We start from the raw sequence: 27776 nt of genomic DNA on the forward strand, positions 1-27776 counted from the left end.
AAGAAGCCGGAGAGCAAACTGTTGAGTCTTGAAAATGTCATTCATTTCCATTACACTTTCACTATTATGTCCATTATATCACCTCCATTTCACTACTATGTCACCACATTCATCCCACTTTAATTGTCATTGGGCTACCTTTATGTTTTTCCAATATTTATTATTTCTAAGCCTTTTAAGTGAATTTGTGGTTAAACATTAGAAAATAATGTGCATATGCTTATACCTAACAAATGGGTTGAGTTTGTTGACATGTGTAGGTTGAAAGGAGACTTCTAGAAGACCCTTATGTGGCACTCTAAGGCCAAATTCGAATTTGGTTGGAAAGAATCATGGGATCATGAGGATATGTGTCACATCTCCTAATTGTATTGTAACTCTAAAAGACATGTGTCTTATCAGTTCCTATTTTGATTAGGACTCTAGAGGTAGAGGGAGAGATTCATGGATTATCATTAATGAGAAGGCTCTCATCTTTTTGTATAAATAGGAGGTCTCTCTCCTTCATTAGTTAGTCTCTTTTTAGTCTCTCTTTGGTCTTTCCTTTAGTCTTTTCTTAGTCCTTTTAGTTTGTTAGTCCCATGGCTTTTGAAAGCTTTGGAGAGCTTTGTTGTACTTTGCACTTTTGAAGAAATTGAATAAAGCTTTGATGTTCTCAACATGGAAGGAGATGTGAAGTAGATGTCATGGAGCATATTAGGATGTAAGTAGATTAGATTTCATTTTGTAAATATGCTTTGTAGAATGTAAGGTAGATTAGATTTTCATTCATGCAATTTTAATTTATGCAAGTGTGTTTAATTTTGCTTTGATTTCATAGGTAGAAGGGGGCCCCTGCCTTGTACAGTTTGAATTATTGCATTTTATTTTCTCCCGGGATTGTGTGTGTTGTATTTGCTTTAATATCTAATGGTAGTTGCAGTTGTCTTATTCATAGTGCTGCCCTTTTTGCTCTATTTTCTAGATTAGTTCTTAGCTTAGTTTTACAAGTTGGATGCTAACAAATTTATGTTCTCTTTATCATGAATAATTTATCTTTCAGAGAACAGAACACTAATTGATTGCAGCTTGTTTTTAAGTAGCTTTGGCTTGTAGCACTAATACTTTTTCCTCTTATTTGCCCATAATCACATATGCAAGAAGCAGTATGATGGACAAAGTATAGTAGTGTTATAATTCGTCACTTAGAATTTTTATCAATTCTTGGATTTGTCTTTAGCTACTTCCTAATCGTGTTTTACGCAGTACTATGTGGTAGAAGCAGGGAGTTAGGAAGAGATAACCATTATCATCAGTCCTTGAAGTGATTTTCTTATTTTCTTTTATTTGCAGCAATATGAATAGAGACTAATGCCATTAGAATGTGGTCATTTACTTTCAAGTCATTTCAAGTTCTTTGCTTTCAGTTTCATTTCAAGTTATTTCTTTCAAGCTCTTTCTTTGCAAGTTTAAAGTTTGATTACTTTCTAGAATTATTTCTAACTACTTCTTAATCGTGTTTAACATAGTACTATATGTTGAAGCAGGGAGTTAGGAAGAGTTGAACATTATAACTGGTCTTTAAAGTGGTTTTTCTTACTTGTCACCTTAGAGCTTGATTACTTTTTGGACTTATTTCTAATCGTGCTTAACATAGTACTATATGTTGAAAGCAGAAGGTTAGGAAGAGTTGAACATAAACTATAAAACAACGAAGTAAGAGAAAGGTTAACTAAGCACATATAGTGCACCACACTTCATCAGTTTACGATACCCGGATTGATAATTTATGTAGAGCAATTTAAGACATTAAATTGACTAAACACAAACCATGAATGGAAGTGCTGCAAACTTCCTGAGTATAACCATCTGAACCATGTATCTATCGAGGAGGATCATTAATTCAACCTGCATGTTGATTTGAATGCGCATAATGTAAACCCGCTTGAGCCTTGCGCTAACCTGGAGATGAGCGCTCTGCTTCAGATGGCAGGACATTATGCCGGTGGTCATTAATAACCTCATTAACTATGATATGAATCACCCACATCCGGGTGCTCTTCTCCTTCCTGCATCATTTCCTTCTTCACAGTGTTTTGAAAGTCCTGGAGTTGGGAATCAGAGGCCAGACCTGAAATTGAGCCTGTATGAAGGTTCACCCCACATTCCACTCCAATGTTTTCTAGAAGGTCCGCCACTTTATTCCCATCCCGTCTAATATGCTTAAGAGTGATCGCCCTGTGATGGATGAGCCATGTTTCGATGAGTTCCAACTGCTTTGCCATTCTTCAACTGCTGCTTACTTTGCTTGAGGGGGTTCCTTGCATACTTTGCTTGAGGGGGTGCCTTGCATGATTTTGATGACCATGTTTATGATGATCTGAGAGTCACCTTCGATGATCAGAGGAAAAAATCCCTGATTTTGAGCGAGGATGAGCCCTTGCCAAAGGCCTTCTAATTCCGCTGAGTTATTGGTGTCCCATCCTTTTGAGCCTAGGAAGGTTAGCAGAGGAATTCCCTTCCAATCTCTGAAAATCCCTCCGAAGCCCAAATTTCCAGGATTGCCTTTTGAGGCCCCATCAAAATTTAACTGATAAATATTTTTGGGAGGTGGAATCCATTTTCCAGGCGAACGACTTGTCTGAGGATGAATTCTTTTGGCAATATTTGCTTGATTCCATTGAAGGTTCCAGTTGGCCCATATGTTTTGTTCTTGGGTAGAGAAGGAAAATCCTCCTGACACCAGGTATGCAAAGATATGGTTTCTTTGATGTTTTGACACATGATTTTCCAGAGATTCTCCATCGGCATAGATTGGTCCTTGAATATTCTTCGATTCCTCTCCTTCCAAATTGTCCACATGAGGAAGCCCGGAATAAGTTTCCAGAGGAAATTTAAGATCTTGCTTTGAAAAGGGTTCTGTTCCCAGCTGCGCATCGTAGCTATGACATCTCCCTGAATTCTTCCTTCCTTTTGGCAGCGGAAGTTGACTTTTTCCCAGAGTTTGCACGCAATGATGCAGGATTGCATAAGATGCTTTATGGACTCTTCCTCTTGTTTGCAGTTAGGGCATATTGAGGGCCCTTGATAGTTCCTTTTCCGGAGATTGTCCCATGTAAGAATCTTGTTGTGACCAAGGAGCCAGAGGAAGGTAGAAATTTTCGGCCAGTTGGTGGGGTCCCACACTTTGCTCCAGAGGTTATCTTTGACCATATGCTCCTTGATAATAATATTGTAAGCTTCCTTTGTTGAGAAGATGCCCTTTTCTCCATACCCCCATCTGAGAGTATCTCTTTCCTCCGAGCATTGAATTATTCTTCTCATTAATTCCGCTTCAAGAGTTTTTTGAGCTTGTTCCGTTCCATTTCTTAAGATTTGATTTGCTTCTAACCATTGCCTAGTATTTTGTATGGGGGAAGATCTCCAGAAATTATTTACCTTGTTGTGGTCTTGTAGGTCCTGCTCCGGGATTTGCAAAGGATGAAGAAGGTCCTTTAACTTTGGCAGCTGCTGCCAGGAATCTTCCCAAAACCTTGCATCCTTGCCATCCTTGACTTCCCAAAAACTGTGCTGCTGAATTAAACTCCTATGCTGCTTGGCTGAGTTCCAAATTAAAGATCCCATTCCTACCTCTGATATTCTTATTAGTTCCTCTGTAGGACGATTGTTTGCATATTTAGCTGTCCATAAATAGGCCCAGGGGGTGGATGGCATAGTGAGCCATCGCCACCAGATACGTGCCCCCATGACCTCATTGCTGTGAGAAGGGTCCCTAAGGCCAGTTCTGCCAGCACTTTTGGGAAGGCAGACAGTGTCCCATTTAACCAGAGCCCATTTACGTTTCTGACCTGAGCTGCCCCATAAGAAATATCTTTGAAGTCGCTTGATTTCTTTTAGCACCCATTTGGGAGCTGCCAGGATAGAGAACAGGTAAAGCGGCATGGAATGAAGAACAACCTTGATGAGAACTAACCGACTCGCCATATTAAGGGTTCGGTGAGTCCATAAGGAAAGGCAGTTTTCCAACTTTTCTAAGAGGATTTTCCATGAGGAATGTTTCAGGGCTGAGGCTGTTAAAGGAGCACCAAGATATTTGGAGGGAAGGGAAGCAATAGAGAAGCCTATGATGCGGGCTATGGCAGATTGAGTACTGATAGGCGTATTGAAAAAAAAGATTTGGGATTTGGATTTATTGATAGAGGCTCTAGAGGCTTCCGAAAAATCCAAAAGAAGGGACTTAAGTTGACAAGCCTCCTGGACTGAGGGGTGACCAAAAAGCATGTTGTCGTCAACAAATTGCTGGTGAGTAAAGGCTGGGGAATTATGAAAAGACAAGCCTTTGAGCAGCTGAGAATGCTGAGCCTGTTTGATGCTTCGGCCTAAACCTTCTGCCATTATAACGAATAGGAATGGTGAGAGAGGGTCTCCTTGTCTGATTCCCCGAGAAGGTCGGAAGGGAGAAGAGGGGATACCATTGATAAGGACAGAAAAAAAGGAGGAGGATAACAGACTCATAACCCATCTAACCCAAGGGGGAGCAAAACCAAAAGCAGTAAGGGTTTTTTTAATGTACAACCAGCTTAGACTGTCAAAAGCCTTTGAGAGATCAATTTTAAGGAGCATACCTGGCTTCTTGGATTGCTTTAAGGAATGGATTATTTCATGAGTGAGAATAATACCATCCGTAATCTGCCTCCCTTCGACATATCCAGATTGCTCCGATGATATTATGAGAGGGAGCAACAGTTTGAGTTTGGAGGCAATGATTTTGGAGACAATCTTGTAGATAATGTTGCAGAGGGAAATGGGCCTGTATTTGTCAGGAGTGTTGGGTTGAGCCTCCTTGGGGATGAGAGCGATAAATGTAGCATTCATTCCAGGAAACATCCATCTCAAGGATCTTGATTCCTCGACTACCTGCCATACTTCCATTTTAATCAAGTCCCAGAACTTGTGAAAAAAGTTTGAAGTGAACCCATCCGGACCAGGCGCCTTCCCGGCTTTCAAATGGCGTACAACTGCTTCAACCTCCTGCAATTCAACCGGTCTGAGGAGAAGTTGGTTGTGCTCCTCTGTAATTAACTTCAGAATATGTCTGGTGATTTTTTCTATAGCAATCGATCTATTTATGTGAGGTTCTTGATGCGCCTTCTTGAAATAGTTTACAAATTCTCTTTCGATTTCTTCATGAGTTTCCTTTTTATCCCCCTGCTCATTTAGAATGTGGGTTATGTTATTGTTCATTCTGCGTTGGATGGTGGTACTGTGGAAAAATTTTGTGTTTTTTTCTCCATCCTTAAGCCATTTTATTCTTGATTTTTGCCTCCATAGTGTTTCTTCCTGTTTTTCCCTTTCTAAGATTTGTGACTCAAGAATTTTTTCCTGTTCTGACAGGTCCTCTGATCGGCCTTCCATTATGATCCTCTGTTGCAGGCGTTTCATATCCTGATCGAGAACGCACTGAGCCTGGAAAATGTTACCAAAAGAATTATGATTCCACTGTTTGATCTTACCCTTGAGATGCTTGAGCTTCTGTTGAAACTGAGACATCTTGGTTCCTTCAGAAGGCGTAAAATTATTCCATTCTGTGCTGATTAGGTTGTTGAAGTCCAGGTGAGACATCCAGAACTCTTCAAATCGAAATGGTCTGCGAATGGTGCTTCCCAGCCGAGTCCATTGTAACGAGATTGGCCAATGATCCGATCCCCCGATCGGCATGATTGACACAGCAAAGTCTCCCCCTAAGTGAATAGCATTGTCTGATATTAAGAATCTGTCCAAGCGAGAAGATATTTGTTGCAACCCTGTTCTTTTATTATTCCATGTAAAAAGACCGTTGTTGAAAGGCATGTCAATGAGCCAATTCTTCTGAATGAAGTCCTTGAGGTGAATCCCATCTTGGTTCCCACTGTTCCTGCCTCCTCTCTTTTCTTCCAGTCTGGTAATCATGTTGAAATCGCCCCCAGCTATCCACAATGGGTGCACTCTGGCCGAGTTGAGTTCCAAGAGGACATTCAAGATTTCTATTTTGTGTGTGGATTCCTGTGGAAAATACACATTGGTAAGATGCCCATATGTGTTGGTTCCTGTGATGTGAAATATTGCTTGGATGAAATTCTTGTTTGCATGAATGTTGGAGAGTGTTATAGAACGAGCATCCCATAGGACTGCAAGACCTCCAGACGCTCCATCTGCATCTACAGCCACATTGAGACCTCCTGGCCAGGCTTTTGCTGCAATCCTTTCTATTGCACTTGAGTTGCATTTTGTTTCTTGTATGAAAAGAATTTGTGGTTTTTCTTGCATTATCATTTTTTTAAGAAGTCTCCCTTTCCCTGGGCTATTAAGCCCTCTAATATTCCATGATATTAACTTCATTGGGAAGAGTTTTGGAGGTATTCGTAATACTTTGTTAGCTTGGAGTATCTGCCAGACTCCACTAACATTGCTCCTACTCTGATTGTTCGTTGAAGATCTGTTTTTCTTCCACGTTTTTTGATGTCTTTGGTGATGACTCTTCCATCCCAAGGGCTTCCCGTTTGAATACCTAGAGATTTTTGCTTGTGTGCCCGGGATAAGATTTCCTCCAGATCCTTTACCTGCTGATCTAGAATTTTGTCAAAATTCTTTGCGTTGCATGCCTGCTCAAGGCCCTGAATGTCTAGTTCCCCAATGTCTATATTTTCTGGGTCCTCCTCCATGAGCTGAGAGTCATTTTTCTCTTCATTGATTTCTACTGCTATTCTTGAGTCAGGTTCTCTAATGTCTTCCTCCATTCCTTGAAGATACCATTCTGGGGCTTTATGCTTAGCTGAAGAAAAGGGATCGTTGATCATCGGATCTGCTGGGATCATCATGGAGTCTGTGTGCATTGGTTTTTTATCCTTCTTTGCCCCCCGCTCTGAGGGAGTTGGATTATCAGGATTGATTACAGGTTCATTAGCTAAAGCTTCAAAACTGTTGCTTGTTGAAGGCTTGGAAGCATTAGCTTGAGGCCTCCTGGGATTTGGAGCTGCTTTCTTGTGGTTTTTCCTGCGGTTGGATACTTTGGTGAAACCATCAGATTCAGACTTATCAGAGGCGCCTGGGGGGGAGGATTTTTGAGTTAGGGGACAGTCCCTGAATAGGTGACCCAGGGCATGACATCGTCTGCACCTAAACGGAACATGTTCATAATCAATCAACTGAACCCATTCATAATCGTCATGGAGTAAACTTACCGCATCCGGGAGCGCCTTGTTGAGGTTCATGTACACGCAGATTCTTGCATAAGAGGTGTATCTGCGGATTTTTGTTTCCTCTGCTACTTTGATAAATTCTCCTAGAACATTACCTATTTCTTGTAGAGAGACCTCCTCCCAATACTCCACAGGAAGCGAATAAAGCCGAATCCAAACAGGAGCCCAGCTGAGGTCCTCTTTGTCAGGGTTGAAGCGCTCTACCCATCCTATGAGATACAAACCAACGACATTGAAGAAATATGGACCTCCATCCAATACCCTCTTCTTGTCCTCCAAGCAGTTAAAAATGGCTGTAAAGAATCCTTTAGGCCCCAACTGCAAGGTAATGTGTCCTTTTGGGCTCCATTTCGTTGTTATCCAGCCTCACAGCGCTTTCTCAGTTGGCCATATTCCTATGAACTTGCCTATAAGCGCATGATCCCTCATGTATTGTATCTGAGCATTGATGCGTTGGCTAGGAAATTCTACTTTCGGCCGTTCTGTTGCCACTGGCTTGCAGGTGGTCGAGCTTACTCTGGGTTGTGCTTTGTCATCTTTTTTTCCCCTTGCTGGTTCAGATCCGCGCGATCCCCACTCTGAACCTCTTGATGTTCACCTTCCTTAGTTTTCTGCCTTTCTTCATTGTTCGATGGGGGAGGTACTGCGCCCTCCCCCTAGGGGGGATTCATTAGTCCTTAGACTGCTCTCGTCGCTTTGTGATGGCTCTGAGGTGCTGTATCTGGCAGGTCTGCAAGACTCTGAGGAGATCTTCCGTTGCAGATGAACCAAAAACCCTAGTGTGAAGGTCCGCCGCACCGCTCCCAGATCAGGTGTATGGAATTTACCCAATGTTAAACGTATCATTTTCACCTTTCTTTAGATGGTTTGATTTTTTTATTTTGTTTATATAAGCTAAATTAAATTGTATATTTTTCCTCTTAATAAATTCTGATAAATTTAATAGAAACCAATTCATAATAAATATAAAAAGCTGAAAATTTTAAAAAATTAAAAAATAGTGAAAATTATTTTTATAATAATAATAATAATTAAAAAAGGTTTATTATTATTAATTAAAAATGATTTTATATTTTTTTTAATATATTTGAATTTGGAATCTTAAGAAACATAGGGCGATCGTCAATTGAGCTATGAGCTATTTCTCGTGTGCTATTATACAAAGATTTATTATTATTAATTGTAAAATTATTTAAAAACATAAACATGCAATATATTGAATCATGGAGTTTCACTCCCACTTTATCATCGAGATTCTTAACTCATAAATAAGCTTTGTTTGTTACAATTTCATGGTTTATCAATACCACATGCTTCAAAAGCCACAACTCATTTTACATGACACTTTATATGAGATTTTTTTTATTAAACAATTTAATTGAAAGGGTAAAACAAACATAATTTTTTTTTAAATAAATATGAACCATTGCTTTTTTATTATTAATAAAAACATTTTAAAATATATCAAGGAGATTAAATTCCACTCATCGCCCTAATAAATTGACAATTAAAGTAAAATTATAAATATACAATTCCAAAATAAGTCAATATGTTTTTAATAATATACATATATAAAACAATCGAAAAACCTATCACATTGATGACACTAATTCATTTTGGTTTCAGGTTGCATGCGTCACGACCAAAAAAATTATCGCTGGTTATCGATCCTTGTGACAATGCTTGTGGAACAGGCAAGGTTGCACCTAAGGGGGGTTGCAAGAACTAGGCTATTGTAGCTTGAAGAGGAATGTGAATCCATTCTTGCCATCTTCTAACCAAGTCCAACCCAAGGTTACATATAAACATCATTCACAATTACTGGCAGCATATATGAGCCATTATCAACAACAAAAATTAAAAGGAAAATGGGTGCACCAATTACCCTTAACAATATCAACCCGTATTACCACAACTATGCACTATACAAGACAGCAATGTCCAAACGTAGAACACAAACATACAAAACTCCAACCATCATTATTATTACCAAAATAGTGCCAAATATATTACATCCATTCTTACTATAGGGTTCCTCTCTGCTCATTAGCCTAATTCAATGTTACGGAGCTATAGACTAACCAATACTAGAGTCACCAACCAATCAAGTTGCTTATTAGCTAACTAATTGACCAACCTGGAGACAAAATAATAGAATAGAAACATAACCAGATAGAGTGGAACGAAACCCCCCAATCCTGTCAGCTTTGTTGACTTGTACAAAATTACATGCGAAAAATTACCATGGCTTATACTTTGGTAAAAATAATATATGTGGGTAATTAAACTATTGTTTACTAAAACTGAACTAGCCCAAAATGAGTGCAATTAAACTTCAAATTTGACAACTTGCCTAGTTGTTCCTTGGCTTCCATGCCATTGCCGACTGTGTAGTTTACTACATACTGGTCATTACGCACTCTGCTACATCAATACGATGTTGTGCACGTTCTTCCTACCTCCTTTGCTTGCACGCGCATAACCAAAATTGTTCCAAAACTTTCCTCCAACAGACCCTCAACACACACTCGTGGGTCGTCTTGAGCCACTCATCCTTTCTATTATTTCCATTGTTTTGTGGAGCCCCTTTCCTCAGTGAATTGATCTCTTCCTCATTGCATCTCCGGTTGTTGACTATTGTTGCTACTGTCAATGGTAGGAATATCTACTGGGGCTAAGGCCCCTCTTTCTATGCAAAACTATGCATGCCACCCCACAACGCATGCAAAGCCGATTCCTTTTGGATGTAGTGGTCCCTTCTCAAGCGACCACTCTGACACTACCATTCATTTTCTTTTTGCAGATTACACCATAGGCAACGTCGTGATAACTTGTTTGACTTAACCTAGCTCTACATACCTCCTTATACAATAACTTAGCTTTACTCTACCTAAAATGCTAGCGATGCTTAACATTACATCGCCCCACAACTTTGTCTCTCCTCTTACTAACACTCTGCTTCATCCTCATTATCATAATGAATGAATAACTCCATTCCTTCACCTTATATAAACATTTCACATTGATGCAACATGCTGCGATAACATGGTTATAGATAATTCACCTCACAAAAACATGATGTGAATTTTCTGATCTCATATTCGACTTATCACAGAACATTATGGCACTACGGGAGGATGCAGTGGGCGCATGTCAAAACTCAATATTCGTCCCACCTCACCTCCAAACTGTCAGATCCATCCTCATGATAGGCTTGCAAACTGTCACTCCACTATTCAAAGGGCGGAAATGTCGATGTGTTTTCTACGGGCACACATACATGGCCATCCTAGTGATACAATGTTCGAGATCACTCGTTGTACATTGTCAACGACCATAATGGAACTGTCACCAAGCCCAATCATTGCACTTTACTATCACATACCTAAGTGTTTTGAGTTTCAACATGTCCATTTGGCATTTGGGTTTTGTGTAGAGCAGGGTCTATTTGGTAACCCACGAATAATTTCCCAAAAAGATCCTTCGTTTGGGAGTTACGAAGGGATATTTAAACTGTGTTTTTATAGACTGCGTGGCTGAAAAGGAAAAAATAAATAAATAAAAATAATAATAATAATAATAATGTTGTTCCTCCTGTAACAACACTGTAGTTTGTTGTGAGGGGCTATAACATCACTGTAGTCTGCTGAGAGAGACTGTAATAGCATTATAGTTTTTTGTGAGAGTCTGTAATAGCACTGTAGTTTACTGAGAGAGATTGTAACAATAATGTAGTTTGTTGTGAGAGCAAAGATTTGTTGTTCATCTTGTAACAACATTGTGGTTTGTTGAGATAGTAGCCATCAATTTGTGGTATCAGAGCCTTAACGTTGTTGGTATCTATAGTATAGAGAGATGAATAGGCATGCAGGAAGGGCATGAGGTCGAGGAGGCAGACCCGCGGAAAATGCAGAACTCTAGGAAGAGATAAGGAGACTGCAAATTCGGTTAGAAGCCATGGGAGTAGGGAGACAACGGGATCCTGAAGGTGGAGATATTAGTGAGGCCGAAGAGGAACTCGAAGAAAAATGAGCAACACTTATTGAAGAAGTTGTTGAGATTAAGTTGTTGAGAGTAGTATTGAGCTCCAATTCAAGGCCAAAGCCTGAAATCTCTATTTATGATGGCAGTTTGAGAGATGAGAATCTACTAGTTTAGATCAATGAGATGGACAAGTATTTTGAGTACGAGTAAATCGATGAGGATAAGAGAGTCAAGTTTGTTGTGACAAGGTTGAAAGGCCATGTTGCACTATGGTGGGACAATGTACATGCTAAAAGAAGTAAGAAGGACAAACCATTGATCAAGAGCTGGGATAGAATGGGGGAAAAGATGAAGAGTAAGTTCTTTCCAAAGGATTACCAGCTAACTCTTTACAAACAGATGCAAAATCTTAAATAAAAGATAATGATAGTGAGAGAATACACCGAAGAGTTTTACAAGGTGAATTTGAGAGCAGGCTATGTAGAAGATACCCCGGAAAAGACAGCAAGGTATATCAATGGTTTGAGGCTATATATTCAAGATGAAATCAACATACTTTCTCCAAGGACAATAGAGGAAGCATAACAGTGTGCTTTGAAGGCAAAATAAAAGATAGCTAGGAATAAAATCTTTGGCAGAGGACGTGGTTTTTCCAAAGGGAAAGGACAGACAAATGGAAGAGGAAAGTTTCATGCACAAAATAATGATGAAGGCAACTCAAATCAGCAAGGGCAGTCAGAGAAAGAAGGTGGCAGTAGAGGAGGAATACCTTACCAGAGAGGTAGAGGTAGAGGTAGAGGAAGAGGCAAAGATATTGTCTACTGGTGTTACAAATGTAAAAAATTGGGTCATCGATCTTTTGAACGTCCTGAGAATGATAATACGGGACAACGAGGTGCATACATAGCTCAAGCTGAAGCAGTAGAGGCACAAGTACCTAAGGTATAGAATGTGCCAGAGACTAGAGAGGTGTTGATAGTGCACAAAGTCCTTTTAAAACTAGAAAAGGAGATTGTTGAACTAGTCCAAAGGAAATCCTTATTCAAAACAATGTGTAAGGAAAAAGGAAAATGCTACAAATTGGTGATTGACAAGTAGAAGTACAGACAGTCTAGTTTCCCAAGAAATGGTGGAAATTTTGGGATTGAAAAAGATTAAGCACCCCACACCTTATAAGGTATCATGGTTGCAAAAAGGACACCAATCCTTGGTGCATGAACAAAGTGAATTTGAGTTGTAGAAAGGAAGGTATAAAGACAAGGTGCTCTGTGATGTAATGTCAATGGCTGCTTGTCACATTCTTTTGGGTCGCCCATGGCAGTTTGATAGGAAGGTGACACATGATGGAGAGAGCAATTGTTATAAGTTCGAAAAGGATGGTATCAAGCACACTCTTGTACCATTGAAAGAGGAAGGTACATCTGAAACAAGCAGCCCAAAAGCGCTACTACTTAGTGGAAAGGAACTTCTACAACAGATGGAAGAAGAAGAGGTAAGCTATGGAGTGATTTGCAAGCCAAAGGTAGTACTTCTGCACACCGAAATTGTAGATTTACTTCTTGAAGTTAAGGATTTGTTGCATGAGTTTCATGATATTTTAGTTGATGAATTGCCAAGTGAGTTTCCACCCAAAAGAAGCATTATCCATCACATAGACTTGATACCAGGAGCAAGTCTTCCGAACAAGGATGCATATTGAATGACACCCAAAGAGAATTAGGAAGTGAGGAAGCACGTCCAAGAATTGTTGGACAAAGGACTAATAAGAGAAAGTTGGAGTCCATGTGTTGTACCTACAGTATTAAGTCCAAAGAAGGGTGAAGAATGGGGAATGTGCACTGACTCTAGAGAAATAAACAAGATCGCCATTCGTTACAGGATTCCATTGCCACGAATGGATGATATGATGGATTGCTTGGGTGGAGAAACTTACTTCTCGAAGATTAACTTGAAAAGTGGTTATCATCAAATTCGGATCAGAGAAGGAGACGAGTGGAAGACAACTTTCAAGACCAATGAAGGCTTGTACGAGTGGATGGTCATGCCATTTGGATTTTCAAATGCACTCAGGACATTTATGTGGCTAATGAATGAAGTCTTGAAGGAGTTAATTGGTAAGTTTGTCATTGTTTACTTGGATGACATTTCAATTTTCAGTCAAACTAAAGAAGAGCACTTAAGACATTTGAAGTATGTTTTAGAGAGATTGCAGCAAGAAAAGCTATTGATTAACATGAAGAAGTGTTCTTTTTTGAAGAGTGAAGTTGTATACTTGGGTTTTGTCATTTCTAAGGATGGCTTGAAAATGGATCCGAAAAAAGATAGAGGCAATTGTAAATTGGCCCTCACCTAAGAATATTTTTGAGGTGAGAATTTTTCATGGCTTAGCCAGCTTCTATAGAAAATGTATCAAGAATTTTAGTGGCATTTGTGCACCTATCATTAACATCATCAAGAAGAATAGGAATCCATTTTATTGGATAGAAACAACCAAAAAAAAAAAACAAAAACAAAAACAAAAACTATTGAAGAAGAAGATCACTTAGAAGTCGATGTTGAAGTTTCCAGACTTCAATCAGCCCTTTCAAGTGAGATGTGATGCTAGTGGGATAGCCATTGGAGCTTTACTGAGCCAAGAAGATAATCTTGTTGCATATTTTAGTGAGAAGTTAAATGAGTCAAAACATAAATACTCTTCCTACACTAAAGAATTTTATGCAGTGGTTCAAGATTTAAAGCATTCGAGGCATTACTTGATGCCTAATGAGTTTGTTCTATACACGGATAATTATGCCTTACAATACATTATGCAGCAACATAAGTTAAATCATAAACATGCAAAGTGGGTGGAGCTCCTTTAAAGTTTCACTTTTATTCTGAAGCACATTAGTGGGAATGCAAATAAGATTGTCGATGCCTTGATTAGGAGATTCCTAATCATGCAGGAAAGTCAAATACAAATTTTAGGCTTTGATTATTTGAAGGACTTATATGACATTAATGCAGATTTTGAAGAAGCTTTTGCAGTGTGTAAAAATCCAATCAATAGGGATAGCAATCCATGGAAAGTGTTTATGTTGCAGGATGGGCTATTGTTCAAGAACAATTAGCTATGTATTCCCAATTGCTCAATGAGTGAAAACTCGGTCCAAGAAAAGCATAATGGCGGGTTGGATGGACACTTTGGTGTTGAGAAAACGCTTGGGAAGCTGAGTCACTTCTATTTTTGGCCTAATATGAAGGCAGATGTACAAAGGTATGTGAGCAAGTGCAGGGTATGTCAACAAGTGAAAGGGAGAAGTCAGAATATTGGACTATACATGCCATTACCCATTCCCAACAGACCTTGGGATTCAGTGAATATGGACTTTCTCTAGGTTTATCGAGAACTCAACAAGGTAATGATTTAATCCTTTTATTTGTGGATAGATTTACTAAGATGGCTCATCTTATTCCGTGTTTCAAAACTAGTGATGCTACCCATGTGCCTAATTTGTTTTTTGATGAGATTGTTTGGTTGCATAGTTTTCCAAAAAGTATAATCTCTGACATAGACACAAGATTCACCAGACATTTCTGGAGAACCTTGTGGAAGAAACTTGGCACTAAGCTAAATTTTAGCTCAGCCTATCATCCACAGTCTAATGGGCAAACAGAGGTTTTAAACAGGAGTTTGGGTCATTTTTTGAGGAGTTTAGTAGGTGACTAACCAAAGTAGTGGGATCATGTGCTAGCCCAGGTTGAGTTTGCTTATAATGAATCACCAAATAGGAGCACAGGAAAGAGTCCATTTCAGATGTTGTAAGGCATGCATCCGAGGGGAATTTGCAAGCTAAGAGACTTGGAAATCTTGAGCATAAAAGTGTTGATGGAGAGGATTTTGAAACAACCATGAGTGAGCTTCACGAGCAAATACAAAAAGATTACAAGATACAAGCAACAAGCAAATGTACACAGGAAAGAGGTAAACTTTGAAGTGGGAGGAATTTGCAAGCTAAGAGACTTGGAAATCTTGAGCATAAAAGTGTTGATGGAGAGGATTTTGAAACAACCATGAGTGAGCTTCACGAGCAAGTAAAACAAATATTTCAAGATCCAAGCAACAAGAAAATGTACACAGGAAAGAGGTAAACTTTGAAGTGGGAGATATGGTCCTAGCTCACCTAAGAAAAATAGGTTTCCAAGGGGAGAATATAACGAATTGAAAATGAAGAAGATAGGACCTTGTAAGGTCCCCGCAATTTTTCAATGAATGCTTATGAGCTACAGTTACCTCTAAAAATTGGCATTTCACCCATTTTTAATGTAGCAGCTTTGAATACCTACACAGTTGGTGATGCGGATCAAGCTTCTAGGAATCTTGACGAGGATGAAGGAAAGGAACAACAATGGTTGAAGAAAATGCCTACGACAAAGAGTTTAGAGGCTGAACAAATTTTGGGTACATGTGTTTCCAAGAATACCAGAAGGAAAGAATACTTGGAATATCTTGTGAAGTGGAAAGACCGTCTGATGGAGGATTCTACTTGGATGGATGAAGCAACACCACAAAAATAAGTTCATTCTATAGAAGATCTTATGAGCAGAAGCTCATAAAATTTTCTTTCTTGGGGAGTTTGATGCAGGTGCGTTAGGCCAAGCACATAAAAATGATAAGTTATTAAAGTCAGACCAAGAGCCTAGCAATGTGATGGATTGATCACGTGTCAAGGCTAGAACATTTTAAAGTTTATTTGTGACTTTTGATATTCAGTTAAGATTAGTTAGGAATATCTAATTAAAAGAAATGATTTAATAACTAGTAGGTAGTTAGGGTGAAGGGAAATTGGTTCACATCCATGAACTCATTTCTTGGACAATGGCATTTTTAGTTTTGGAAGGAGAGAGGAGGAACACTTTTTGGTGCTGGAAATTTTGGTGTGAGATTGAAGTTAATTGAATAACATTTCTTAGACCAGTGGTTTTTTGTATCAACAAATCGAATTTGTAAGTGTGTATGAGACAGTTATTTTCATATGTGTTTGTGAGGTTTATGAACCATAATATTAAAATCTGGAGATTGAAATTGGTTTGGTCTTTAAATTGATGCGTTGAGGAATTCTTGCACTGTATTTTCTCAGCTATTTACTTTAAATGAGAACCTAGAGAATCATATTTCAGTTAATATTTTAATCCAATACTTTTTCATCCAAGATTATGTATTGGAAAGCATCATTTTACATTTCAGATTCGAGAATACAGAGCACTCTGTATCAAGCAAACAGAAGAATGAAAACTCGTAAAGGAACACTGTCACCACTTTTGCAGGTCAATTTATGATCAAAGGAAGATGAATTTCCAAAATTTTGCATCTGGGTTTGTGCAGAGCAGGATCTATTTGGTAACCAACGAGCGATATCCCAAAATGATATTTCTTTTGGGAGTTACGAAGGGATCTTTAAACTGTGTTTTTATAGACTGCATGGCTAATAAATAAAAGAAATGTTGTTCCTCCTGTAACAACACTATAGTTTGCTTTGAGATTCTGTAACAACACTATATTATGTTGAGAGAGCTTGTAACAACATTGTAGTTTGATGTGAAAGTCTGTAACAACGCTGTAGTTTGTTGTGAGAGTGTGTAACAGCATTGTAGTCTGCTAAGAGAGCCTGTAACAACATTGTAGTTTGTTGTGAGAGTCTGTAACATCACTGTACTTTGCTAAGAGAGCCTGTAACAATATTGTAGTTTGTTGTGAGAGCAAATATTTTTTGTTCATCCTGTAACAACACTGCGGTTTTTAGAGATAGCATCCATCAATGTGTGGTATCAGAGCCTTAATGTTTTTGGTATCTACAATATAGAGAGATGAATAGACGTGCAGGAAGGGCACAAGGTCAAGGAAGCAGACCCGCGGGAAATGCAGAACTCCAGGAAGAGATAAGGAGACTACAAATTCGGTTAGAAACCATGGAAGTAGGGATACAACAGGATCCTGAAGGTGGAGACGTTAGTGAGGCCGAAGAGGAACTCAAAGAAGAAGGGACAACACCTGTTGAAGAAGTTGTTGAGAGTGGTATTGGGCTCAAGTTCAAAGCCAAAGCCTGAAATATCTATCTATGATGGCAGTTTGAAAGATGAGAATCTACTAGATTGGATCAGTGATATGGACAAGTTTTTGAGTATGAGGAAATGGATGAGGATAAGAGAGTCAATTTTGTTGTGACAAGGTTGAAAGGCCATGCTACACCATGGTGGGACAATGTACAAGCTGAAAGAAGGAATAAGGACAAACCATTGATCAAGAGTTGGGATAGAATTGTGGCAAAGATGAAGAGTAAATTCTTGCCAAAAGATTACCAGCTAACTCTTTACAAATAGATGAAAAATCTTAAATAAAATATAATGACAGTGAGAGGATAAACTGAAGAGTTTTAGAAGGTGAATTTGAGAGCAGACTATGTAGAAGATACCCCGGAAAAGACAACAATGTATATCAATGGTTTGAGGCTAGATATTCAAGATGAAATCAACATACTTTCCCCAAGGACAATGCAGGAAGCATACCAGTGTGCTTTGAAGGTAGAAGAAAACATAGCTAGGAAGCAAAGCTCTGGAAGAGGACGTGGTTTTTCCAAAGGGAAAGGAAAGACAAATGGAAGAGGAAAGTTTCATGCACAAAAGAATGATGAAGGCAACTCAAATCAGCAAGGGCAGTCAGAGAAAGAAGGTGGTAGCAGAGGAGGAATACCTTACTAGAGTGGTAGAGGTAGAGGAAGAGGCAGAGAAACTGTCTACCGATGTTAAAAATGTAACAAATAGGGTCACTGATCTTTTGAATGTCCTAAAAATGATAATATGGGACAACGAGGTGCATACATAGTTCAAACCAAAGCAGTAGAGGCACAAGTACCTGAGGTAGAGAATGTGCCAGAGACTAGAGAGGTGTTGATAGTGCACAAAGTACTTTTAAAACTAGCGAAGGAGACTGTTGAACCAGTCCAAAGGAAATCCTTATTCAAGACAATGTGTAAGGCAAGAGGAAAATGCTGCAAATTGGTGATTTATAGCGGAATTACAGACAATCTAGTTTCCCAAGAAATGGTGGAAAATTTTGGATTAAAAAAGATTAAGCAATCCATACCTTATAAGGTATCGTGGTTGCAAAAAGGACACCAATTGTTGGTGCATGAACAAAGTGAAGTTGAGTTTCAGAAAGGAAGGTATAAAGACAAGGTGCTCTGTGACGTGATGCCAATGGATGCTTGTCACATTCTTTTTGGTCGCCCATGGAAGTTTTATAGGAAGGTGACACATGATGGAGAGAGAAATTGTTATAAGTTCGAAAAGGATGGCATCAAGCACACTCTTGTACCATTGAAAGAGGAAGGTACAACTGAAACAAGCAGCCCAAAAGCACTGCTACTTAGTGGAAAGGAATTTCTACAAAAGATGGAAGAAGAAGAGGTAAGTTATGCATTGATTTGCAAGACAAAGGTAGTACTTCTGCACACCGAAATTGTAGATTTACCTCTTGAACTTCAAGAGTTGTTGCATGAGTTTCATGATATTGTAGTTGATGAATTTCCAAGTGATTTGCCACCAAAAAGAAGCATCAATCATCACATAGACTTGATACCGAGAGGAGTCTTCCAAACAAGGATGCATATTGTTATCACTTAGAACTATAGTTCATGTATGTAATGTTGTCCATAAGTTTCATATAAAGGTTTTCAGTTTTGTGAATAGGTTTATAGGTGTATGTCAATTTGAAATTTGAATTTCAAAAGGTATTGATGTGAGTTCGTGTAAGGAAAAAATCGTTAGATACCCTCCATCATTGTTAGTTAAGGCATGTCATGTCATTAGTACTTTGCGCAGTTTCGTAGCGCATGTCTGATTGGTCAATTTAGCTGCGCAATGATGTTTCCGTCTTTTCGTAGCATACTGTTTATCAGCCATTTAGTAGCGCATCTTGTTAAGTTTGAACTGTCCGCGCTACGAAATCGGGGTTTCAGGGTTTTTGTAGCGCTCTTCCTTTGAATGTCAAATCTGGGAGGGGTGAGTCATAGGTCCGTTCATGTTTGTCAGTTCACGTCCTCTCCAGGTCATGATAAATCATCATTCCGCTATAAGGTCCAGAGCCATGCATATGAATGTCAGCTTAAGGGATTTTACGAGGTATGGTTGTATCATAATGTGTTTTCATAATGTGTAAACATGTTTGCTGTATGAGAAGCCCAAGTTCTTATTTAAAGGAATCATTGCAAGCGAGCCTGCACTTCAGAGTTGATATTGTTTTTGCGCTATAGCTGCCATTAGTTCCCTGTGTGAAAATATTCAAAGCAAGATGGAAAAGAGGGAACATCGATCCGGTAAGTGTTTGAGGACAGAGCCGGAGGGGCTTGATGTTACACTCAGGGATGAAGGTGTAGCAAGAGCCTTTCGAAATGCTGGTTGTTGGAGGTTCTGCGAGAAGTTGAAGGGAGGACATGCAGAGGTAACGAAGGCTTTCGCATTGAATTTTACTGGACTGAATTCAAAGGTGTCAATGTTAGAGTTTCCTATGTCTCCTGAAGCTATTTCCACTGTCACTGAAATTCCGAGGGGAGGTCAAGAATGGTTCAAAAACTTTAAATTCGACATGAGTCCCTGTAAAGAATTTTTGAAGGAGCCTTATGTAAATGAAGACCTCACCAAAGCGGTGCCAAGGAGTTACATAAAAGAACATTATGCTATGCTCCTCACATGCATCCAGAAATACCTAACATGCGAGGGAAGGTACAATAAAGTTTACTCCTACCACTTCAAACTTTTGTTGCATTTTACAGGTAAGGCTTCAATAGATATACCTTTCTATTTGTTCAGAAGCATTAGTAAAATGTGTGATAAAATACAGTTAAAAAAAGATGGTTGTGAAACATCCTTGTTTCATCATGGTTTAGTAAAGTTGCTGGTGTTGGATGGTTTACAAAAGATTGGCAAAGATTGGGATTCATTTGTGTTTATGGCCGGTTTTCCAAGCAAAACAGGCCTTACTCCATTGCCTGTGAGGGAAAGGGAAGAAAAGAGTGAAGAACCCACTCTGGCTGAGCTCAAAAGAGAGGTGACAGACCAAAAGAAGCCTAAAACCAAGTTAAGGAAATCAGAGAAGTCTGTGGCAGCAAAAGAGACACCTAAATCATCAGCAAAGGAAACTCCTAAGCCATCATCTAAGGAGACACCTAAATCATCAGCAAAGGAAACTCCTAAGTCATCATCTAAGGAGACACCTCAGTCATCAAAGCAGAAGATCCAGAAAAAGAAGGATAAAGCTAAACCAAGTGAAGTTGAAAAGATTTCAAGGGTGAAAACCAGAGGTCAACTAAACAAGGAGAAGGGTAAGTCAATTACTGTAGAAGAAAGCCCTATTTCAAAAGGCAGTTTAAATGACTTACTTGAAGCCATTGAACTTGAGCAAGATCAGCCAATACAGATTGAACCAATAGAATTTGAGCAAGATCACCCAGTGCAGCCAATGCATATTGACCTCACTCAATCTTCACCCGAAAGTTCTAAAAAATCAAGAGCTTCAAAAAGGTTGAAATTTGAAGAGCCTAGTAAAGAATATGCTTTCAAGCCACGTAGACCAGTCACAAGAAGACAAATGAAAGAAGTGGAGAAAGCGCAGAAAGAGAAGGCACCTTTAGAAGTGCCTAGGACAGATGTACTTGAGGTTTTGACCAGAACAGTTCAAGCAGCCAAAAGTAAGAACAAGGGTAATAGGGTTATCATCAGTCAAGGTGGAAATGTTATTGCTATCAAGAAACAAGCAGGAACAACACAAGAAGAAATACCTCAGATTAAAAATGTTTCTAAGGAAAGGGCAGTAAGATATGCAAATTATAAAAAGGCTGTAATAAAAGGCAGAACAAGTTTAATGAGTCAAACTGACTCAGTATCTGATGCATATTTGTGGACAGTGCCAGCTCTGAAGCAGGCAAAACTCATGAAACAAATGAACACAAGCTTAAGAGCAGAAAACAAGGTTTTAAAGGAAGAAGTTAGCAGTTTAAAGAGGAAGCTAGGCAAACTAGCTGATTAATCCAAGAGGAAATTTGCCTTCCAAGTTTTGGTAAATTTTGGCTGTCATCGTTTTGAAACTTTTTGAAACTTTTTGAAGTCCTTACACCTGTGTAAAATAGCTGAAGAAATCACGGAGTTAAGTCATTATTGCTTTAAGATTCATATGCTTAGTTTTGATTACCTACAGCAGTTTCGTAGCGCGCTACGAAACTGCTGTAGATGACTGTTTATGTGAAAAAATTGAAATTGATGCTGAGGTCAGCAAATCTTAAAAGGATGACTCGAGGCCAGCATGGAGATTATACAAAGCTATTCAGATATTCAAAAGGTGACAGGTGTGAGTATTTAAGGAAAAGGTGAAATTTTTGTCTTTTGTTAAAGTCTTCCTAAAATCACTTTATATCCGAATTATTAGGGTTCTGGTAGGGTTACCGAGATTTTGAGTGGTACACCTGTTCAGTTCACAAGGTGTCCAGATCATAAGGTTTCTTGCATCATGCATGGTTATTAGAAGATTAAATGGCTTGGAGCATACTCTTTTAATGCAAGAAGACTAATGGGAGGCAGAGACCGTGAAAATAGGGCACAGATCCTTATCAATTGATGAATCATCCACATATCAAGTATCCGAAGCTGCTCATTCAGTGTATGTTCCTCCAGCATGTCTTGGATATTACTGAAGTGATACAGGTGTCAAAGTTCAAGAAAGTATCAATGCACACGAGGAGATAGACTTAGAGTTTCAATGGGAATGGGACTCTATGTTTTCACAGCGCAATACCTTTGTAATTAATTAGTTTGTTAAGATATGGATAAGGCAATTAATGATAGGATTTCGAGCTCCCTTCATGCTTGTTGAGGAGTCTCAAGTAGTGTTATTTTGGTTTTCCTATATATAGAAATGACTCTGATGTAAAAAAGGTTGGATATTTTATACAAAAAACAGAGTTTATTTGGGCCAATGTAAAGACTTGTTACAGTAATAGTAAAACAGTGGTTGTTTCTTCTCAAGATTCTCAATGGATTATATTGTTCAAATGTGATGGTGGTGTATTCTCTTTATTTTCTTTTGCAGCCTTGTTACAACATAATCACTCAGAATTCATTCTTAATGCTCTGACTTCCTGTATGTTTGACAAGCTGTGTTTATGTGAAATATGTTTGAACATCTAATGCAAAGAGCCTTGACTTCCATGAAATGACTGTGCTTTTGTTTATTAAATGTGTGAGACTCCATAGCCTAATGAAGACCAATTCGATATGTGTCCAACCAGCTTTATTTTCATAAGTGTGTGAAGAGTTAGCCATCTGATGTTTTGATTGATTTCTATCAAAAGTTTGTGAGAGAGCCCTCTCTGACTAGGAAGGCTAATTCCTGGTCAAAAGTCTGGTTGAAAGAGTTACATAGAATCTTACTTGGTTGCAGCCCTTAGTATTGATTTTGTGATAACACATATCAAATGACACCCAAATAGAATGAGGAAGTGAGGAAGCAAGTCCACAAATTTTTGGACAAAGGAATAATAAGAGAAACATTGAGTCCATGTGTCATACCTACAGTATTAAGTCCAAAGAAGGGTGGAGAATGGAGAATGTGCAATGCATCTAGAGCAATCAACAAGATCACCATTTGGTACAGGTTTCCATTGCCACGGACGGATGATATGATGGATTGCTTGGGTGGATCAACTTACTTCTGAAAGATTGACTTGAAAAGTGGCTATCATCAAATTCTAATCAGAGAAGGAGGAAAGTGGAAGACAACTTTCAAGACCAATGAAGGTTTGTACGAGTGGATGGTCATGCCATTTGGATTATCAAATGCACCAAGTACCTTTATGCAGCTGATGAATGAAGTCTTGAAGGAGTTCATTGGTAAGTTTGTCATTGTTTACTTGGATGACATTTTAATTTTTATTCAAACTAAAGAAGAGCACTTTAGACATTTGAAGTATGTTTTAGAGAGATTGCAGTAAGAAAAGCTATTGATTAACATGAATAAGTGTTATTTTTTGAAGAGTGAACTTGTATACTTGGGTTTTGTCATTTCTAAGGATGGCTTGAAAATGGATCCGAAAAAGATAGAGGCAATTGTAAATTGGCCCTCACCTAAGAATATTTTTGAGGTGAGAAGTTTTCATGGCTTAGCCAGCTTCTACAAAAAAATTATCAGGAATTTTAGTGGCATTTGTGCACCTACCATTGACACCATCAAGAAGAATAGGCAGCCATTTTATTGGACAGCAACAGCAAATACATATATATATATATATATATATATAAGAATAAGATCATTGAGAAGTCGGTGTTGAAGTTTCCAAACTTCAATCAGCCCTTTCAAGTGAGATGTGATGCTAGTGGGACAGCCATTGGAGCTGTACTGAGCCAAGAAGATAAGCCCATTGCATATTTTAGTGAGAAGTTAAATGAGTCAAAACATAAATACTCTTCCTACGAAAAATAATTTTATGCAGTGGTTCAAGTTTTGAAGCATTGGAGGCATTACTTTATGCCTAACGAATTTGTTCTATACACGGATAATTCTACTTTACAATACATTATGCAGCAACATAAGTTAAATCATAAACATGCAAAGTGGGTGGAGTTCCTTCAAAGTTTCACTTTTTTTTTGAAGCACATTAGTGGGAAGGCAAATAACGTTGCCGATGCCTTGAGTAGGAGATGCTTAATCATGCAGGAAAGTCAAATATAAATTTCAGGCCTTGATTATTTGACGGAATTATATGACATTGATGCTAATTTTAAAGAAGCTTTTGCAGCGTCTAAAAATATAGTCAATAGGGACAATATTCCATGGAAAGAGTTTATGTTGTAGGATGGGATATTGTTCAAGAACAATCATCTATGTATTCCCAATTGCTCAATGAGGGAAAACTTGGTCCAAAAAAAGCATAATGGCAAATTGGCTAGACACATTGGTGTTGAGAAAACACTTGGGCAACTGAGTCATTTCTATTTTTGGCCTAAGATGAAGGCAAATGTACAAACGTATGTGAGCAAGTGCAGGGTATGTCAACATGCGAAAGGGAGAAGTCAGAATACTGGACTATACATGTCATTATCCATTCCCAACAAACCTTGGGATTTGGTGAGAATGGACTTTGTTCTGGGTTTACCGAGAACTCGACAAGGTAATGATTCAATCCTTGTAGTTGTGGATAGATTTACTAAGATGGCTCATTGTATTCTATGTTTCAAAACTAGTGATGCTACCCATGTGGCTAATTTGTTTTTTTATGAGATTGTTCAGTTGCATGGTTTGCCAAAAAGTATAATCTCTGACAGGGACACAAGATTCACCAGACATTTCTAGAGAACATTGTGGAAGAAACTTGGCACTAAGCTAAATTTTAGCACATCCTATCATCCACAGTCCGATGAGTAAACAAATGTTGTAAATAGTTGTTTTGGTAATTTGTTGAGGAGTTTAGTATGTGACCAACCAAAGCAGTGGGATCATGCGCTAGCCCAAGCTGAGTTTGCATATAATGACTCACCAAATAGGAGCACGGGAAAGAGTCCATTTCAAATCTTTTACAGAATGCATCTGAAGGGAATTTGTGAGCTAAGAGACTTGGGAAAGCTTTAGCATAAAAGTTCTAATGGAGACGATTTTGCAACAGCCATGAGTGAGATACACGAGCAAGTAAAACAAAGATTACAAGATACAAGCAACAACTACAAGCAACGAACAAATGTACACATGAAAGAGGTAAACTTTGAAGTGGGAGATATGGTCCTAGTTCACCTAAGAAAAGAGAGGTTTCCAAGGGGAGAATATAACAAATTGAAAATGAAGAAGATAGAACCTTGTAAGGTCCTCCGCAAGTTTTCAGCGAATGCTTATGAGCTGGAGTTACCTCCAAAAATGGGCATTTCACCCATTTTTAATGTAGCATATTTGTATCCCTACACAGTTGGTGATGTAGATCAAGCTTCTAGGAATCTTGACTAGGATGAAGGAAAGGAACAACAATAGCTGAAGCAAATTCCTGTGGCAAAGAGTTTAGAGGCTGAACATAATTTGGATACATGTGTTGCCAAGAAGACCAGAAGGAAAGAATACTTGGAATGTCTTGTGAAGTGGAAATACCGTCCGATGGAGGATTCTACTTGGATGGATGAAGCAGCACTACAGAAAGCAGTTCATTTTATAGAAGATCTTGTGAGCAAGAGCTCATAATTATTTTTTTTCTTGTGGAGTCTGATGCAGGAGCATTAGGCCAAGCACATAAAAATGATAAGTTATTAAAGTCAGAACAAGAGCCTAGCAATGTGATGGATTGATCACATGTCAAGGTTAGAACATTTTAAAGCTTATTTGTGAAAAACGTTTTTGATATTTAGTTAAGATTAGTTAGGAATATCTAATTTAAAGAAATGATTTTATAACTAGTAGGTAGTTAGGGCGAAGGGAAATTGGTTCACATCCATGAACTCATTTCTTGGACAATGGCATTTTTAGTTTTGGAAGGAGAGAGGAGGAACATTTTTGGGTGCTGAAAATTTTGGTGTGAGAATGAAGTTAATTGAACAACATTTCTTAGACCAATGGTTTTTTATATCAGCAAATCGAATTTATAAGTGTGTGTGAGACAATTATTTGCATATGTGTTTGTGTGTTTTATGAACCATAATATAATAGAAGATTGAAATTGATTTGGTCTTTCAATTGTTGTGTTGAATGATGAAATCTTGCATTGTATTTTCTTTTTTATTTACATTTAAATGAGAACATGGAGGGAATCTTTGAGGATGCATCGAGTGTTGGGGCTCTGCAACCTAGGGTTCTAAAGCGCCTTTGCAACGGCGCACCCTGCTCTCCTTTTTCTGACTCCTCTCCTCGTCTTTTCACTTCACACAGTGACAACAACCTGCTATTACACTCTGCACCACAATGGCATTTCCCCGGGGGGTTTTCTGATAATGTCCCTCAAGTGATGAATACGACAGAACCTTTGGAAACTGATCAGCATGACAGAGAAGAACGGGACCCTCCGATGCAGGAAACGACAAAAGACTTCACTGTGCAGCCTGACAGAAACAATGAAGAACAAGAAGGAAAATCCAAGCAACAGGAAACGCCAAAGTGTACCTCATCGACATGCAGACCTGTAGCCGCTGAAAGACCCAAAATAGAACTTCCCAGCCACCGAACCAATAGTCGGATCCAATACATGAAGGATCATGCACTCATTGGAAAATTTATTAGATTTTTACCAAAGGAAAAAACTTTGCAAGGATGGATCTCAGCCAAATGGAAACCCAAGGGACAGGTCACTTTGCAGCTAGGACCAAAAGAGTTTTTTACAGTAATATTTTTCTGCATCGAAGATCGAAATCGAGTCATGGATGAAGGTCCTTATTTCTTCAACTCTGCGGGTCTGTATTTAAGAGCTTGGAGAGAAAGATTCAACCCTGACAAGGAGGATCTCAGCTGGGCGCCAGTATGGATTAGGCTATACTCGCTCCCCGCGGAATATTGGGATGAAGAATCACTCAGAGACATAGGTAAGGGGCTGGGAGAGTTTGTCAAAATTGCTGAAGAAACGAAGATGTGTAGATATACCTCATACGCCCGCATCTGTGTCTTCATGCGCTTGGACAAAGCCCTTCCGGAATCGGTAAGTCTCTTCCATGATGACTATGAATGGATTCAACCCTTAGATTCCCTTTTGCTGTCGCAAGTGCCATGCCCTTGGGCATCTGTTCAGGGACTGCCCCCTAAATGCTTCTCCACAAGCCTCTGAACCCTCAGGCAAGGCGGACCATGAGGGTTTCACCAAGGTTGCAAGCCGTAAGAGATCGCACAAAAAACCTTCCTCTAGGAAAAAAACCCCATCAGGATGCTGCTTCTATCCCCTCCACAAGCAACAGCTTCGAGGTTCTAGCAAAAACTTCGGAAGACCCAACCCAGATCTCTGCGCCAATCCCTCAGATGATTTTCCCATCCCCCCCGATCCCTCCTTCAGCCTCCTCTCCCAACCCCCTGCCTCCAAAAATATTGAGTGGGACTTCCAAAGTAGGCCCAAAAAACCCTGAATGGAAATCCAAGGAAATGGATGTGGACGATCCCCAAAGCCAATCAATGCACTTAGCTCTCATCTCAGAGGAAAGCAGTCAAGCGCAACACATGGATGAAGAACCAGAAAGCATAGATTTGGGCGGTCTAGACATTTTTGAGCTGGAACAAGTTTGCAGAAAGAAGGAGTATGATAAAATCCAAGCGCACCAGCTTAGTACTCTGGAAGTTATCATATCCAGAGCCTATCAGCAACAACAATTGGGAATACAACCAGGAAGTCAATGGGACGGCTACCTCCTTCCAAAAGACTCCAAAAAACGTGGAAGAAAGACAGATCTCCAGCGAACTATAGCCATAGGGAAAATCCTGGTTGACTCAGGCAGATATGCTAAATTGACAAAGTACTACAAGCCCACTACTAATAGTGAATCATGAAGCTCACTTCATGGAATCTAAGAGGGCTCAACAGCCCCAGGAAACTCAGA

General features: G+C 39.0%; 1 protein-coding gene across 1 annotated transcript; it reads left to right on the top strand.

Moving 5' to 3' along the window:
• The first annotated feature begins 12483 nt into the window (after window positions 1-12483).
• Window positions 12484-12900, top strand: LOC149200329 (uncharacterized). The gene has a single exon (XM_089400914.1). It carries the CDS (start codon window positions 12484-12486, stop codon window positions 12898-12900), a length of 417 nt encoding a protein of 138 aa, XP_089257040.1.
• Window positions 12901-27776: the final 14876 nt, after the last annotated feature.

The sequence above is a fragment of the Pinus tabuliformis genome, chromosome 2_1 (assembly GCF_031772625.1).
Source record: "Pinus tabuliformis cultivar Carrire ecotype Pingquan chromosome 2_1, CPIR1, whole genome shotgun sequence".
Taxonomy (NCBI): Eukaryota; Viridiplantae; Streptophyta; class Pinopsida; order Pinales; family Pinaceae; genus Pinus; species Pinus tabuliformis.

What these genes read in the sequence shown, in the direction of transcription:
- LOC149200329 (XM_089400914.1), top strand. Translation starts at nt 12,484, where the DNA reads ATGGCTGCTTGTCACATTCTTTTGGGTCGCCCATGGCAGTTTGATAGG.